The 17598-nt window shown below is 34.8% G+C and overlaps 3 protein-coding genes across 4 annotated transcripts; all 3 read left to right on the top strand.

The window, feature by feature from the left end:
* Window positions 1–182: 182 nt before the first annotated feature.
* LOC112726414 (disease resistance protein Roq1) lies at window positions 183–5257 on the top strand. Of its 2 annotated transcripts, none has more exons than XM_025775792.3 (5): window positions 183–1022; window positions 1527–2619; window positions 2765–3097; window positions 3201–4196; window positions 4388–5257. In XM_025775792.3, the coding sequence occupies exons 1-5, from the start codon at window positions 511–513 to the stop codon at window positions 4967–4969; spliced, it is 3516 nt and encodes a 1171-aa protein (XP_025631577.1). In that variant the 5' UTR covers window positions 183–510; the 3' UTR covers window positions 4970–5257. The 2 variants fall into 2 exon arrangements, with proteins under 2 accessions (XP_025631577.1, XP_072066200.1); XM_072210099.1 differs by having other exon boundaries at window positions 299–1022; window positions 3201–3868.
* A 3628-nt stretch (window positions 5258–8885) lies between these two features.
* Window positions 8886–12412, top strand: LOC112726419 (protein CURVATURE THYLAKOID 1A, chloroplastic). The gene is made up of 5 exons (XM_025775798.2): window positions 8886–9854; window positions 10858–10952; window positions 11108–11215; window positions 11328–11399; window positions 11976–12412. The coding sequence occupies exons 1-5, from the start codon at window positions 9698–9700 to the stop codon at window positions 12039–12041; spliced, it is 498 nt and encodes a 165-aa protein (XP_025631583.1). The 5' UTR covers window positions 8886–9697; the 3' UTR covers window positions 12042–12412.
* A 1315-nt stretch (window positions 12413–13727) lies between these two features.
* Window positions 13728–15329, top strand: LOC112726416 (uncharacterized). Its single transcript, XM_025775796.2, has one exon. It carries the CDS (start codon window positions 14267–14269, stop codon window positions 15170–15172), a length of 906 nt encoding a protein of 301 aa, XP_025631581.1. The 5' UTR covers window positions 13728–14266; the 3' UTR covers window positions 15173–15329.
* Window positions 15330–17598: the final 2269 nt, after the last annotated feature.

Below are 17598 nucleotides of genomic sequence, written 5' to 3'. Positions count from 1 at the left end.
GAAAAAATATTTTATATGTTAAATACGTGTGTAATTAAAATTATTATGTGATAACTGATAAGTGATAACATACAAGAAGGGATTATTTACCTTTCAATTTTCAAAAAAATATTGAAATAATTTTCGTTTTTAAATATTGCATTTACATGTATATATCGTCTCATTTGTTCTTTCTTTAAAATGTTAAATCTTTGTCCAAATGACAAATATCACAGCGACATTATGTTATTTCAAACACTTTTACTTTATTGAAAAGTTGACATCACTTTATTTCAAACAATTTGTTTCATGGAAGATTGGAGCCTACCAACAAACACTTTCTGAGAAATTGTCCCTTGCCATTGGCGTTTTCTTCAGCCTTCTTCCAATTAGAACTTCTGCAACTGTATCTGAAGTTTCCCCAATCCAGTGCTTCCAATTTCCACACACTTTCCTACCAAGGCTCTTAAAAAGACCATATTCACACTCTTAACAATAGCATCAAAATCAAAGTCAACTCTTGAATCAGCAATGATCACTGATGTACCTTCTTCTTCTTCCTCTTCCTCTCCCTCCGTCAAGACCCGTAGATGGATCAACCATGTATTCATCAGTTTCAGGGGTGCAGACAGCAGAAAAGGCTTCACAGATCACCTTTATGCTGCACTGGAAAGAAGGGGTTGTATCAAAACTTTCAAGGATGATCATGACCTTGAGAGTGGGGAAATCATATCTAAAGGGCTCATCAAGGGAATTCAAGAGTCCATGTTTGCGCTTGTTGTCCTCTCACCAAACTATGCTTCCTCAAGATGGTGCTTGGATGAGCTGCAAAACATCGTTGAGTGCAGGGAAAAGTTCAACCAAGTGGTTTTTCCTATCTTCTATGGTGTAGAATCCTCTGATGTAAGGTATCAGAGAGGAACCTTTGAAGAAGCTTTCAGAAAACATGAAGAGAGGTTCAAAGAAGAGAAGGGGAAAGTCCAAAGATGGAGAGATGCATTGCAAAAAGTTGCAAGTTATTCCGGTTGGGACTCCAAAGATAAGTGAGTTCTCTTGTCATTCATTTTGATTATTTTTTTCCCTAGTGATCTGAAGTTTTTTTAACTTTTTGGTACCAAAATGAGAGAATTGGACACCAAACATAGTTAAAGTGACCAATCCCTTCTATATATATATTAGTTTATTTTCTTGGCCCATAGTCAAGTATTTCAAGTTTTCAGGAGTAGATTTAACTCATACTCTAGAGACATGCATAACCATCTATTTTCATTATAATGTTTAGAAGTTATATAAAAATCAACAATGAATGGTTTTGTAAATGGTTTGAGCACACATTAAATGTGCAGTAGACAGTAGTGTTCGAGTTTTTGAATTTTCTCTTTGTTCAAATGATAAATCATCATCGTATATAGAAAATAGATGATACATAAAAATCCAAGTTGTGATCCATTCATTAATTCTTGAGTACATGAAAATTAAACTTCAGACCTAACCATGGGCATGCGAAATTTATAATCATAGCCTATATTTTTTCTCCCTCTATGCAGTCATGAGGCAGCATTGATTGAAAGAATTGTTGATCACATACAAAAATTACTGATTCCTAAGTTGCCATCATCAGTAGGAAACCTCGTTGGTGTTGAATCAAGGATGAAAAAGTTGAATTCACTCATCGGTATGCAGTTGGATGATGTTCGCTTTATAGGTATATGGGGCATGGGAGGCATAGGAAAAACAACAACTGCCAGATTAATATATGAATCAATCGAAGAGCAGTTCAACTTTAGTTGCTTTCTAGCAAACATTAGAGAGGTTTCTGCAAAACATGGCATAGTTCACATCCAAAAGGAACTTCTTTCTCATCTTTCTGTAAGAAGTAATTACTTTCATAATTTGTTTGATGGGGTAAAAATAATAGCAAACTCTTTGCACAACAAAAAGGTCCTCCTTGTTCTTGATGATATAAGTGAAAGAAGCCAATTAGAGAACTTAGCCGGAAAACAAGAATGGTTTGGTCCCGGTAGCAGAATAATAATCACTACTAGAGATAAGCATCTGCTAATGGCACATGGCGTGCATCAGACATGCGAGCTTGAAGGCTTAGTTCAGGAAGAAGCCCTTCATTTATTCTGTCTGAAAGCTTTTAAACAAGATCAACCCAAAAGCCAATATCAGAATTTGTGCAGCGAAGTGGTTGAATACACAAGAGGCCTTCCATTGGCACTTGAAGTATTGGGGTCCCATCTTTGTGGAAGAACTCCTGAGGCTTGGCATAGTGCTTTAAAGCAAATAAGAAGTTCTCCACACCCTGAAATCCAAAATTCATTGAAAATAAGTTTTGAAAGTTTGTCTAGCACAGAGAGAGAAATATTTTTGGATATTGCTTGTTTCTTCAAAGGCATGGACAAGGATGAAGTAGTAGAAGTGTTAGAAAATTGTGGTCATTTTTCACAAATTGGAATTGAAATTTTGATTGAAAAATCTTTGGTCACTCTTGGTAGGCGTAATCAATTGGAAATGCATGATTTACTTCAAGAAATGGGAAAGAATATAGTGTTTCAAGAATCTCCAAATGATCCAGGAAAACGTAGTAGATTGTGGTCTCAAGATGACATCAGCCGTGTGTTGTCACAAAATAAGGTTTGTGCCAATTCTTCTGCCACTACTGGATGATTGGTTTTAGATCAACAAAAAATGGCATGCGATATTTCTTTTCTTTAAACATTTGTTTTATCTTTTAATCAACAATATTGCACTATTGAGTAATTACAATTCTGAATTTCAGGGAACTGAAGCAATTCAAGCAATAGTAGACGATGCTCGAGTTCGACCATTAGCAAGATGGTTCTCTGAAGTAATGCTACCAACATTGTACTACAATAAACCATATGAAGCAAGATGGAGCTCTGAAGCTTTCTCCAAGACCAGCAACATAAGGTTGTTAAAGATACGTAATGTGGGTCGTCTTTCCCATGGCCTTGAGTGCCTTCCTTATGCACTCAGAGTTCTTGACTGGCAAGGATGCCCTCTGAAAACTCTGCCACTTACTGATCAACTGGATGTTGTTGACATCAATTTGTCTTGGAGCAAAATTGAACAACTTTGGCACGGAACAAAGGTAAAATCCGTTGGTTAATTGCTTTTTTCAAACTACGTTTTAGTGATGTTCACAAATCACAATTACATTGAAATTTTGCTTTCACATGTATACTTTTGATCAGATTTTACATAAGTTGAAGTGCATCAACTTGAGTTTTTCCGGTAATCTAAACCAAACCCCTGACTTTGTGGAGGTTCCGAATCTCGAATCGTTAGTTCTTGAAGGTTGTACAAGCCTAACCGAAATCCACTCATCTGTTATGCACCTCAAGAAACTTGTTCAATTGAACTTAAAAGGCTGCAAAAGGCTCAAAGCTCTTCCAGGTAAAATGGAGATGAGTTCATTAAAGGTTTTAAATCTTTCTGGTTGTTCAAACATGAACACTGTCCCAGACTTTGGGAATTGCATGGGACATCTAGCAGAGCTTCATTTGGATGGAACTGCTGTAACAGAGCTACCTTCATCATTAGGATGTCTGGTTGGACTTGTTCTTTTGCATTTACAGAATTGCATGTATCTTGTTTGCCTTCCGGATACCATTCATAAGTTGAAGTCCCTCAAAGTTCTTAATGTTTCTTATTGCTCGAAACTCCGTAGCTTGCCAGAGTGCCTACAGGAAATGAATAATCTGGAAGAACTTTATGCAAGCAACATTGAAGAACTACCTTTATTTTTATATTATCTAGGAAACATCAAAGCAGTGTCATTTGCTGGTTGCAAAGGGCCAACATCTGAGTTTAATTGCTTTCGAGTTCCATCTGCTGTTTGCGGTCCATCCCTTTTGATAAGGTTAGATTTAAGTTACTGCAATCTACCTGCTGAATCCATACCAGATGGTTTTTGTGGCTTATCTTTGCTGAGGGATTTAGATCTTTCTGGCAACAACTTTGTTAACCTACCAAGCGACATTTCCAAACACACTACGCTTGAATATCTTTGTCTAAACTGGTGCAAGAAGCTTCAGTCATTGCCTGAGCTTCCATTAAGCATAAAAAGTGTAGATGCAAGCAACTGTGCCTCATTGGTAACTTCTAAATTCCATCCATCTAGCAAATGCAGCATTTTTGCATCACTTGTACAATGGCACTTACCAAGAGAACGGAAGTGCCTCCTTAAGGTTTGTAACCCTACTATTTCTTGACATAATTATCCATTCCTGTCAGTTATTCATTATTGCAATTCTATGCCAATTTCAGGTCTTTTTTAGTTTTGCTTGTGTTATTTCCTGTGTGTCTTTGTGAAATTGTGGCTACTCTCTTAGGAGAATCACACGTTCCTTAACTATCGGAAAAAAAATGTTAATTTCAGGGGATTTGCTTTCCGAGAAAACGATTCGACATGTTTATCACTGGGAATAAAATTCCATCATGGTTTGCACCTCAAAAGTCCTCTTCCTTTGCAGAAATACCATTTCCTCATCCTTCTCCTCCAACTGAATGGCTGGGATATGCTCTGTGTTTCTTGCTGGTAGCTGATCGGCCTCTGGGCTATTACGATGCAGAGATCACTTGTTTCACGGCAACACAAACATCATTAGAGTCCCGCATACTCGTACCAGATATTCAGGCCAAAAAAATAACGGTACCGGATAAAGATCATTGGAGGGCTGAGTCTTACGTGATCACCAGGAGTGTTCCTCTTATGGAGCCAAAACAACCGCACCTTTACATTCTCTTTCTGTCCATTGGAGAATACCTTGAAAGAATGCATACAGGTTATGGGTTTGGTTTGACGAGTTGGTCTGACGGTTCATTGAGAATAGTGCAGGCTGGGTGTCGTCTGGTGTGCAAGGAAGATCTTCAACATATTTATGGAAATCATTCCCATACTTCCTCTGTAGGGCCTAATAAAAAACAAAAAACAAACAACAACGATGGGCCAAACCGTTAACCTTTCTTTCTTTTCCTTCTACTCCAACGGCACACACAAACACTTCAATGCAACCGTGACCAAAAAAAAAAAAAAACACTTCAATACAGCAATACACACGTATGGGCGAGTATGTAATGCCTATGTTGTTGTTGTGTCCATAAGGGATTTGAATTTTATTTAAGAATTTGTTACATGCATAAATCGAAATTCAAACTCTCAACACTTGTTTAAGCATATGAGTGAGTTGATTATTAACACAAATTAATTTCTAGAATAAAAGACAAATAGGTCCCTAACTTTTTTAAACTCGAACATTTTCGTCCTTCAGAATTGAAAAATACATTTCGATCCCTCACCATATGAAACGCGTGACAATTATGCCCTTCTGTCGAATTGGGACTCAAAACGGTAACGGAGATTGCTGGAGGGGTGGAGAGTGATCTGTCCGTTTTGGTTGCTGATGTGGATGGGGAACAAAATATTGGTGGACAATTTGGTCTTTATGCTCCAAAACGACGCCATATGCTGGAATGAGTCCTATTTGATCGAAATGCATCGACGAAGCAATGGCTATTGATGGTGCGATCGTCCATGATGAGTGAAGGGGTTCTTCATGCACAAGACCTGAAGGGAGATCTTCATTCGTCGTGCTAGGAGGATACGAGCGAGATGGGGTTGCACTAAGGTGCTTCTACGGCGTATATGCTATTCTATACAAGTCAAGAACAGCAACTAACCCTAATAGAATATTTCTCGGGTGTCCATTCTTCAAGGTAATTTACTAATTTGGCAATGGTTGGATAAGACTGTAATGTGTCTAATTGGGTGATTTTCTGAAAATTTGCTCCAGGTTAAAGAACGTTACTGCCGATTCTTTGTCTGGCTTGATGAATACCTGAAAAAAATCAGAGCCATAGAGTGTGAAGCATTTAGTGCTGTGGATGATGCTGAGGGAATAGAAGTTGAAGAACAACTGTTTCGAAGGCAAGAGGTAGAGAAAAAACTAGAGGATTTGGAGAGGAAGCTATTATCTATGGAAAAGGAAAAATTCATGAATTTGTGGCATATTAATATGATTAGTGTAGTTGTTGTTATTCTTGCTGTATATTTCTTAAAGGCCTGAAGATGATTGATGTACCTGTGATGTTGTAATGACAATTGCCACTGCTGGTTGTGTAATTTGATTTTTTTGAGATAAGAACAACTAAATAATATTGCAAGTCAAGTATTATATAAGGTAGTAATTTTGCATAAATTATAACCAAACATTACACGTTAATGTATCTAAAATAACAGCATAAATTTGTCACAAAATAACAAAATAACAGCATAAGTTTGCCATAAAATAACAAAACGTCTACTTGACATGTAAACAAGTTTGCCAGACTATGATAGCTAAAAAGCATTGTTCAATTGATGGTAATAACTAGGACAAAAAATAAAATTTATACAGTTGTCTTCAGTTTTTCTAATGCTTGGATCCAGGAATAGGGATGAACTTGAAAATCCTTGTATTGTCACTGCTAGCTGCTTTCAATGTCTCTTTTGATGATGCCCCACCAGTGCTGGTGCTTTGAGTTTGTGGTGGATTTGGTGGTCCAACAGGCGTTGGATTTGTACTTGTTGGGAGCCTGACAATTATTTGTTTGGGTCTGAATTTAGAGGTAGCAATGCGAGGAACCATTTCCATGATTCCTTAGTCTCCGATCTTGCAACACCATATGCCACTACATAGAATTGGTTGTTCGCATCCTATGCAACTGCTGAAAGTAGTTGGCCTCCGTGATATGTCTTCAGAAAAGCTCCATCTAGATGGATGGAAGGCCTACATCCACTCTTAAACTCTTGCTTACAGCCCTCGAAGCATATATATATATATATATATATATATATATTATCAAACACAGGGAGGGATTGTGAAATAGGCTTCACATCAACTCTTGCTGTCGAACCCGGGTTACTCTTAATTATCTCCATGCCATAGTCCCTGAGCTTCCCATATTGTTCTTTTTCATTTTCTATTATTCTCTCTTTGGCCTTTTTCACTGTCCTGTAAACCATCTTCGAATGCACCACCAGGTTAAACTCTTCTCTAAGAAAGTCAATTGCCTCATTAGTTGTCATATGATGTTGGCTTGCCATTCTCTTTTCTACTTTTTTACTGATCCAGTGTTGATCAGCAGCATTACTACCCAAGTCTCTTGCACAAGTATGCTCTGCCTTGTAAGTCTTTACCTGGAAGCATAAGAGTGTCTTATTGTAGGATAAATGTACCAGCCATGGACAGTCTTCACCCCTACATCCAACTCTCGCCCTTTTCTTATCATTTTTTATCCAGAGAAGTTTCTTGTCTTCAGATATGAACATATCTCTTACCACTTCTTTGAACCCATAAATGGTTGCAAACTTGGTACCAATCTCAAATCTACCCTCTCCAAACCCATAATCATCATTGAACACTGGAAAGTCATGCTTGTCTCCCTCATCCTCTGACGACACTGGTGTGTGAAGATCCTCTGATTCATACTCATAAATGGGGTCATCATCATCTGAATCCTCTTCATTTACATAGAGGCCGATTGGAGGCCTATCATTAGGCTGCACAGTAGTCACAGCTTCCTCAGCATGTACAACAGGCCTAGTTCTTTGGGCCTTCACATTAGGCCCAGTTTCTTTGGGCTTGGTAGTGGGCCTAGTTCTTTTGGTCTTCATAGTAGGCCCATCACCTTTAGCAGCACTCCCACTTGCACTCCTTAGTCCAGCTATTTTTTTACCTCCACTTGACTCTGTCTCTGTCCCTTCTTTCACACTGTTCTTTTTCTTTGGCAGAACCTTGTCCTTTTCTTTCAGAATTTTTTTTTCTCATCCCATCATCTTCCTCATCAAGGCTAGAATAATTCTCATCTGAAACAGTTTTGGAGCCAGTAGGAGGAGGTTTATACAGTTCGTCCTCCCCACTTTCATGTCCGTCATCTTCTGTGGATGGTGATGATTGAAACTCCCTCATGATGCTGTCAACATCAATAGGATCATCAAATTCTTCCGCTCCTTTTTCTGCCGCAGCATGTTCTTTCACTATCTGTGGCTCATCAACGGGATGGTCGAAGTATACGTAAAATTCATCAGTGGTTGAATTATTGAGCTTGTTCTCTCGAAGTTCATTGATCACTGCATCTCCTCTCAGAATGTGCAGTCCAGCCTCAAGATCACTGCTTGCTGGGTTAACCCAATAAACTGCCCTATATGATGCATATCCCAGACCCTTGAACAATGTTACCAAATCCCCAAAATTCACAAAGTCTAAGTCCATTTTCAAAAATTTTTCAACTTTTCCACCAATATACTCAAGAGTTCCACTAGGTGTTCTACCAAAATGGTCTCCGTGATAAAAAATAGGTACCACATATATATCATCTATCTGCATTATCCACAAGTACATAAATCGGAGATTAAACCCTAGATCAAGTGTCCGAAATTTTGAAATCAGTTAACTCCACATAGCTTTTTCTCATTCTTTTACCGAAAAAAATATGCAATCACCCCATATTCCAACCCCATGCATTATATTGTCACAAGTATTTAAACAACAACGTACATAGTCTCGATTATTACCCTTACCTCTGTAGAAGATAGCAGCTTCCTCTCAACACAAAACTTGCTGTAACCTTTGCCAACCACCACGTCCATTGAGCACACCACCACTTTCAACTGGAGGAAGTCTTTTTTTTTTTTTTTGAGGGAGAAGGGCGCTCTTCGTGGTCAGATAGGGTTTTCTGTAATAAGTGGAGTGACTTTTGGGTGTTATGGGGATTACGAAGGTTGAAATAAAGTGGGGATGCATACGGCATCGTTTTGGAGCATAAGGACCAAATTGTTCACTAACATTTTGTTCCCCATCTACATCAGCAATCAAAACGGACAGATCACTCTCCACCCCTCCATGCTAGCAATTTCCATTGCTGTTTAGAGCTCCAATTCGACGGAGGGGCATAATTGTCACGCGTTTTATACGGTGAGAAATCGAAATGTATTTTTTAATTCTGAAGGACGAAAATGTCCGCATTTAAAAAAATTAGAGATCTATTTATCTTTTATTCTAATTTCTATTGTTGCATTTATAAATTGAGTTTAAACTCTCCGCATTTAATTAGATAGACAAATGAATTTAATCAAGTTAGTTAAAACTAATCAAACTCTTATGAATATATAACTGTATAAGTCATTAAAATGGTTACTAAATTGGGGAGTGCTAGGGGAACAATGAAAATTTTGAACATGAACAATCACTAATCAAATGAAAATACACTACACCTTAATTCAATGCTACTAATTAAATTTACTATTTTAATCCTATTAATTCATATTATTTACACATTATTCAAAAATCTTGTTGATTATCTATACTTTTCCTACTAAATTTTGTCAAATCCTTTGGAAAACATGAGAAAAAGATGACTCAACTTTGCCTAAGGAAAATTCAGTCACATACTCACTACACTATTTGGGATGTGGATTTTGAAGATAGGGAAGCAACCAATGAGAAAGCAAGGGTGATCCACGTGTCACCTTGTTGACTCATATTGGATTGGATATCCAATAACCTTCAATCACTTTGGCAAGTAAACAAACAAAGTCGCACCAACCAAAGTTCTAAATTTTGATTGTTTTGAGGATAGATAGGAACAGGATCATCACTCACAAACTCTTCTCATTTCTCAAGCCACAACACAACAATAACTTTTAATAATGGCGGCGGCTGCCACCACCGTGCTCCTCCATCCTAGGATTCCGACCACCACCAACGTTGCACGCTGCTCTGCTTTGCCTTATCTTCCTCCACGCCTCTCCACCTCCTCCTTCACCACCACCCCTTTGTTCTCAACTTCCCTCAAACACTTTTCAGGTACCCATTTCTTAAAGTTTTTGTTTTTCTTTTCTTTGGGTTGAATTCTTAGATATTGCACATAAAGTTTCAAACTTTGTTAGTCAAAGATACTGGGGTGTGAGCTTTCAATTAGATTTGGTTTGGGCTGGAAATTTGAAATTGAATCCTATGAAGTGCCCTTCATGGCTTTATAATCATTGTTGCTATTTCCTTTTTAAGAATTGTTAACTTTAAAACTACATGAATTATGGATTTATGGTTGATTTTTTATATCACAGTATCATTGAGCTCAAATCCCTTAGCATTAAGATGTTGCTGCATATTTCAAATAACAATGCAAGAAAGAGTGAGGAGTGGCATATAACTTAAATTTCAAGGAGATTAGTATGTAATTTTATAAGTGGAGGAGTGTCATGTGAGATATAACACGAGGTTAGTATAGTTTACCCTTAAATATTTGTATATATTTCTTTACTACTGAGTAAATTCTTAGTGGTTAGTACTAGATTCTGTGAATGAGAGATTTAAGTGGCAGATCAGATAGTGATGTGCCCTTATTCCATAATATGATTGATTCTGCTGACTATTTCAGAGGAGATGCTAATGCAAAGTAACTGAAATTGAAAGGATTTTGCATTTTGAAATTGAGACTGGTAAACATGATTAGGAGCTGGTGTGGTTGCCTAATTTGCTATGTGAATTGGGCAATGAACTTTTAGTTCATAATTGTCTTAGAGGTTTATACACTTGTTTTGCCTAACTTTTAGTTCATAATTGTAGTTTTAGTTTACCACAAGTGCCTCCTTCCTACCTTTACGCGTCTCGTAGTGTTTTTATTTTCCAGTTTGGGAATGTTGAAACTCCAAACCATGGTTTTGTGATTCCAAGTGGAAAACCGAATGTGCTAGTATTCCTACGATTTGTTCCATTTTAGTTATTATAGTTATTAAGTTTAATCATGGTGCCTTTTGTTTGTCTTTTAACAATGCTAAAATTATTTTCTTATTGCCTCCCTCTTTAGGGTCCCAAAAACCTTGTCTGCTTCAAACAAGAGCTTCATCGGAGGAATCCGGTTCAGTAGACGCGAACGAGTTGTTCACAGATTTGAAGGAAAAGGCAAGCAAGCTTACCGATTGAAAATTTTTAACGATTTAATTTGATGTATAGAACTTTCATTTGGCAAATTGACAAGCTTGCAATTCCAATATTTGAATTTGCCAAGCTTTCTTTTAACCAAGAGGATATAATATCCCTACATTACTCATTATCAGTGGGATGCTGTTGAAAACAAGTCCACAGTACTTCTTTATGGTGGCGGCGCCATAGTTGCTGTTTGGCTATCTTCAATTCTTGTTGGTGCAATAAACTCAGTTCCCTTGGTAAGTCATAACTCTTTCGTGAATTTAATTCACTTCTTTTCATATTTTGTAATCCCTTTATCCTCTAGAAAGCTCGGTGAAACAACCTAAAGTAATCTTCACAATGTTTCAGCTTCCAAAGATTATGGAGTTGGTAGGGCTAGGGTACACTGGATGGTTCGTCTACCGATACCTTCTGTTCAAGGTAAGTAAAATGCATCATGATACTTTACTACTCCCTCCATCACCGATAGCTAGCTGTCTCAAGACAAAAATACGAAGATATTGGGAGATATAAACAGTGTCTGGAGAAAGAGACAGATATAGTAACATGCTAAATGTCTCTATAAGGATGGACAAAATTTGCCAATTTCTATCCACCTAAAATATCGAAACTTAGAATTTTGTCGAGTCTTAGTGTCGTTGTATTTGTCTCGACAAACTTGCCAGAACAATCTATCACTGTCGTTTTCTAGTACATCCTTAGATCATATTAAAAAATGGCAATGATAAGTAAAATGGAATCAACCATGCTGTGTACACAGAATATTAGTCACCCGTATAGAATACATGTTGAGATACAAAATACACATTGAGATGAGTTACACAACATATGTATATGATTTTTTGTATGCACATACCATTTTGAAATGGAATAGAGGGTAGTTTAGAACATTAACACATTTTGTTCTGCGCAAATAAGCCTCGGTTAATCGGTCAAACATGTCAAACCATTATGAGATTGATCATTTAAGTAACAAAGTGTTTTACTTTGATACAGTCTAGCAGAAAGGAGCTAGCTGAGGATATTGATGGACTGAAGAAGAAAATCACTGGAACTGAATAGAATGGTATTGTGAGATATAAATTAAGTCAAGTTGATCTTGCTGAACACCATTTGTTTCCATTTAGTTGTATCTTCTGTATAAGAGGCATAAGTATCCTTGTTTGAAAAAATCTCTGAAAAAAGAGGCATGTGTATCCTTAATATCCCTTTGGTATAGAATAGATTCATATCAATGTCTACTATCCTTGTATCAACCCCATTTTCTTCTTTAAATCATGTAGCAAATTTTATGTGTATTCATTACTCTGAATACCTCTGATCTCTTCACTTCTTCTTCCTATGAATTTTTGGCAAGATTTGGTTCTTGAAGGAAAGGGAGAGAGGGAGGGAAGAGAAGGGTAGTTAAATGAAATTCATAATTACACTTCAAACCATTCCCTTCCCCTCGAAAACCTTAACTTACAAACGCACTCTGAATACGAGTTTTGTCGTTTTAGATGGAGTCAGCTACATAAATCATATGATTTTTTTTGTATTTTCTAGATAGCTTAATTTGCAAATGGACATACTTTGTAGTTCTTATAAGTTTGAAACTCTTAACATTTCTGTTAACAATGATGCTTGTGACTAATTTTATGATACTATCTTAGGTAAGTGGAGAATGATATAGCAGGCATTCATGATAATATAAGATAGATATGGTGATAAGTTGCATGTTGGTTACAAACATAAGCCTCAAATAATTTTTATAAGTATTTAATTTAATTAATTTTCTCACCAATCACCATATATTGACAATTTAAGATAAAGTTGCTCTTAATTTTATGATCATGATAATATCATCACACTCCGTATCTCTAGTTGTAAAAAATTCTAAGAAGCTCTCATGGAGAGGAATCATACAATATATCATTCTAAGTTTTAAGGATTAGGTTTTTCCACTCACTTTTCTATAAATCAAATAAAAAATATTTAAACAGATTTATAGAATAAACAAAATAGTTAGACTTAATTTTATTTAATTAACAAATAGTACAACACTTTAGACTTAATTTTGTAAAATATAAAACATAATTAGTAGTGTTTCTTTTTCTTTGTACAATTTTGTATTATGTGAGATAGGTCAATGATGAAAGTAGCTGAATTTTGTATTTACCATTTGGAATGGAATAATGGCTTAACTTAACCACCACTCCCATCCAAAACCGTGTAAGCAAATTTTTTAAGACAAGAATAAAGTATTCACCATAAACATCCAATAACTAAATGGGACAATTTGGCTTCTAATATAATACCTTAGACAAAAAATTATTTATTTTTTATTTTGAAAAAAATTGCTACCGATTTATTTGCCTCAAAAAGGTATTCATACTTGGAAGTGCATAGCTTTCGCCCTCTCATATGGCACTATAACTATAACTAGAAACTAAGTTCTTAGTTGGCATATATAGGTCAATCTCCAACTCATTCTCTCTCCTTTTTCTCCTTTGACCAACATGTAACATAGAATCAAATCAAAGAAAAAAAAAAACAAAATTTAAATACTAATTAATATATTTTATGTATCCTAATCCTAATTAACACCCTTATATGTTTAAGAATCCAACAGATAATAATGACAAGAAGTCAATGACAAATTTTAATGTAGCATGATCAAACACTTTATTTGAAAAGTTCCAATTATCCACATCACAATCTTAAAGCTCATTTCTTACATTCTTCCACATATGCCTCTGATTTATAGGAACAAAAGAGTTTGAAGAGTTCAGCAGAAAGAAGAAGCTTTTTAGTTTTAACATCACACCCATCATTCCTTTTTGCTTTTTTGGAAAACCTTATCAATCATTTGGTATAAGGTGGTATAAGCTTACCTTCCCAACCAAACCCATGATTAAAGTTTGTAACTTTTTCATTGTATCAATCATATACTAGGAATATCTTATTGTGGGTTTCTCTTATAAGAAGAAACTCATTAGGAAGATGGAAAAATAGAAATAAAGGTAAGTATTTTTCAAAGAGATTTCTTCTACCTTCTTCTCTTAAGTAGACCCTTTTTTTTTTTTTGTGAAGGAGTTTCCTAGAGTTTTTTTTGTGTGAAATTTTCCTTCTATCACACTAATGAGTATTGAAAATAGTGCATCATCATAGAAGAAGCTTCAATGGGTTGTGTTCATCCATGGTTTTCATTTTCCATGAAAGAAGAAGCTATTGTTCAAGGACTCAACATTGTTAGAGGCAGAACAAGAGTTCTTCTAGGATAACATTTTTTCTTTTGTTCTCTTTTAATGGGGATCCTCCATAAATGGTGGCAAGTTACATGGTTGATTATCAATGTTTCTTTCTTGTTCTTATCATCATCTTTTGTTAGAGGCTCAATTATTACTGATAGCCTCGAATCGTTAGATGACTTGCTCTGCAAGCAAGCCGTGAACGATGTGAAAGGGAAGTTTATAAAAACAGCAATCGTCTACGAAATTTCGATCCCTTCCAACTTGACAGGAATGAAGATCTCCGCCGTGAGATTGCGCGCCGTTTCGTTCTGGAATCGAGGATTGAATCATAGCTTCCTTAGTCTTCCACCTAAGGTGGTGGCTCAACCTAGCATGAAGAGAATTGCAATACTATATGAAAACTTAGGCAAATGGTCAAATCTTTATTTCAATGTATCAAATTACACAATGATTGCTCCAATTCTTGGTTTCATTGCTTATAGTTCTTCAGAGAAAGAATTGTTAGATTGTCAAAAGATCAAAATTGACACTCAAGGAGGCAACATTACTATCCGGTTTCGAAACGTTTCGTCACACCCGAAAAACGTTACACCACTTTGTGCCAAGATTGGTGACAATGGCACGGTTGAATTTAGCAACATGACAAAGCCATATTTTTGTGAAGCACAAAGCCAAGGACATTACACACTTGTGATTCCATCTTCTTCAGCAAAAGAATCTTCTAAATTGTGGTGGGTGTTAGGGTTTGTAATAGGTCTTGTTGTGTTGATTTTATTGGCTTTGATCTTAGTAGCTATAAAGATTATTAAGAAGAGAAAAATAAAGGAAATGGAGAAGGTTTCAGAAGTTGAAGAAGCTTTTGATACATTCTGGATTGGTGACACAAAATTGCCATCAGCTAGCATGATTAGAACTCAACCATCTCTTGAGAATGAGTATCATTATCGTGGTGGTAATTAATTAATTAAGTAATTAGTACTAATTAGTTAGTTTCATTGGTGCTACAATTTTTCTGATTATTATCTTTTTGTCTTGTGTATGTTGTATTATTGTAATTGATTTCATCCAAGTGAATATTATTAGGGCATATTTATATGATGTTTGTTTCTTGGAATAATTCAACTTTTGGAAAATTTGTGCAAGGACAGCAAGAAAACAAATCTAGCATATTTTTAATACAAGTTACATAAATTTATAACTTTCAACACTTTGGACTGCTTTTGTTTATAAAAACATGAAGGTAGCATTTGAAAGAGAGACAGAAATGGAGAGATTGAGACTGGGAGAAAGAGATTGAAAGACTGAGAATGAAATAAGTCATAATATTATGTTTGGTATAAAGTGGGAGACAGAGATTGAAATAAGAATAAAGTTCTAATTTAATTTGCACAAAGAATAAAGTTAAAATTAATTAATTGAAATGGAGTATTTTAGGTATAAAATATTATTAAAGTTTTAGTATTCATTTCTAAAAAATTCAGTTCCCCGTATTCCTACTTTTTGGAGGTACTGAACTGAAATTTTGGTGACAGAGTCTGAAATTTTAATACCAGGACCAACAAACATGATAATGAGTCACAATCTCCCAGTATCTCAAAACAAATGCTACAAAAAAGACATAGATATAGGTAGCGTTTGTTTTGAGGTACTGAGACAGAGACTAAGAGACTGAGACTCAGTATCATGTTAGTTGGTTGAAAGACTAGTACTAAAATTTTTGTTTTTGTCTCCAAAATTTCAATATTTTAGTACCTCCAAAAAGTGGGGACACAGGAGATTAAAATTTTTAGAGATGGAGACTGAAACTTTAATAACATTTTATACCTAAAATACCCTAATTTCAATTAATTAATTCTAATTTTACCCTTTGTGCAAATTAAATTAGAGTTTCATTCTTATTTTAATTTCTGTCTCCCATTTTGCACCAAACAGAATATTGAGATTTATTTCAATATCTGTCTCTTAGTCTCTGTCTCTCAGTGTCAGTCTTTCCGTCTCTATCTCTCCACCAAACGCTACTATAGAGACATAAAATCATATTTAGCATGTAAGATATTGTGTCCTAAAATACTGAACTAACGTATTTTGTCTCCTTTCTATCACAGAGACACTTGACGAAAATACAACTTATTTTTTTATTATTACTATCAAATTTTTACAATTATATTTTTTATTATTCTAAATTTTATGTGAAGAAAAAAAATGAAAATAAATCAAAACTTTTATTATTTATTTTATTTTATATTTAATTTATTACCAAATAAATATAAAAATACTAATTTTTATATTTTTATTTTTTCTGTTTTCAATATCTTATCTTTTTTATGATCTTAAAATCAAACGTAGTCTTTGGGTCTTAATGGAATAATGATGTCATGTTTTTGTTTTGTCTTCGTTGTGAAATTCTTTGGTAGGAATAAATTATGTATGAAGAGATAATAAAATATGTTTGTTATTATTTCCACACGGTACCTAATTTTATTCCTATCTCTTGTCTATTTATGTGTTGTCTAGCAATAATGAAGGATGCTATATAACTTATAAAAAAAAAATGGCTGAATCTTTTAGGACGGCAAAATTATATATTACAAGCTATTTGTTTAGTTTTTAATTTTAAGTAAAAGTAAGTGGGCTTGATTATGAATATTAATTAAGGAGATTTGTTTATGTGAATATATAATTCTACGAACGTTTAAAGAATTAGAAGCATGTCCTAATTCAAATAAAATGAAACCTAATCATGGTTTATTCCTGTTAGCGTTTGATATGAAAGGATTCTTCATTTGAATATCAAAATCAAAGTTTATTGGAACAATATTCATAGTAATACAAATGTTTATAGGTACACAATTTTCAGTGATCACGTATGTAGTTCTTTAAAAAAATAATAATAATAAATAAATAAATAAATTGTCTATGAACCAAAATATTAAATATCTACCATCTAACAAATAATTATCATTTATTGACGTGTAAACACCTAAATAGGTGTGACAATCCACAGTTCTAACATTTTGTGTCTGAAGTGAGGATAGATTTTTTTTGTTCAAAAATGATATATATACCAAAATTTAAATATCAAATGAACCATTATATATTTGTGTGTGTATATATATTGTTTAATTAATTTTTATTGTATATTTTATATTTTAATATGTATTCTATACAAATAGCTGAATTAATGATTTTTTTGTTTTTTTGTTTTTTTTTTTTTTACAGTTTTTATCAACTCGACAGGTTAATGATTAATTTGTTATTAATCCGTCACGAATTGAAATTCTATTAATATATAAAAAAGAACTCGACTCTCCACCACTTATTTAAATAGAATAATAAATTTATCCGTAGATCAATTGAAAAAGATAGATGGTTAATTTAACCGCTGA

The sequence above is a fragment of the Arachis hypogaea genome, chromosome 12, assembly GCF_003086295.3.
Source record: "Arachis hypogaea cultivar Tifrunner chromosome 12, arahy.Tifrunner.gnm2.J5K5, whole genome shotgun sequence".
In the NCBI taxonomy this organism is placed as follows: Eukaryota; Viridiplantae; Streptophyta; class Magnoliopsida; order Fabales; family Fabaceae; genus Arachis; species Arachis hypogaea.
The sequence above is the reverse complement of the archived record's forward strand: the minus strand, read 5'-3'. Positions and strand labels throughout refer to the sequence as shown.

Bases quoted from the DNA above. Each gene is read 5' to 3' on its own strand.
- LOC112726414 (XM_025775792.3), top strand. From the start codon at position 511: ATGATCACTGATGTACCTTCTTCTTCTTCCTCTTCCTCTCCCTCCGTC. The intron at 2,620-2,764 runs GTTTGTGCCAAT...TCTGAATTTCAG, and splicing joins GTGTGTTGTCACAAAATAAG to GGAACTGAAGCAATTCAAGC. The intron at 3,098-3,200 runs GTAAAATCCGTT...ACTTTTGATCAG, and splicing joins AACTTTGGCACGGAACAAAG to ATTTTACATAAGTTGAAGTG.
- LOC112726419 (XM_025775798.2), top strand. From the start codon at position 9,698: ATGGCGGCGGCTGCCACCACCGTGCTCCTCCATCCTAGGATTCCGACC. The intron at 9,855-10,857 runs GTACCCATTTCT...CTCCCTCTTTAG, and splicing joins TTCCCTCAAACACTTTTCAG to GGTCCCAAAAACCTTGTCTG. The intron at 11,400-11,975 runs GTAAGTAAAATG...ACTTTGATACAG, and splicing joins ACCGATACCTTCTGTTCAAG to TCTAGCAGAAAGGAGCTAGC.
- LOC112726416 (XM_025775796.2), top strand. From the start codon at position 14,267: ATGGGGATCCTCCATAAATGGTGGCAAGTTACATGGTTGATTATCAAT.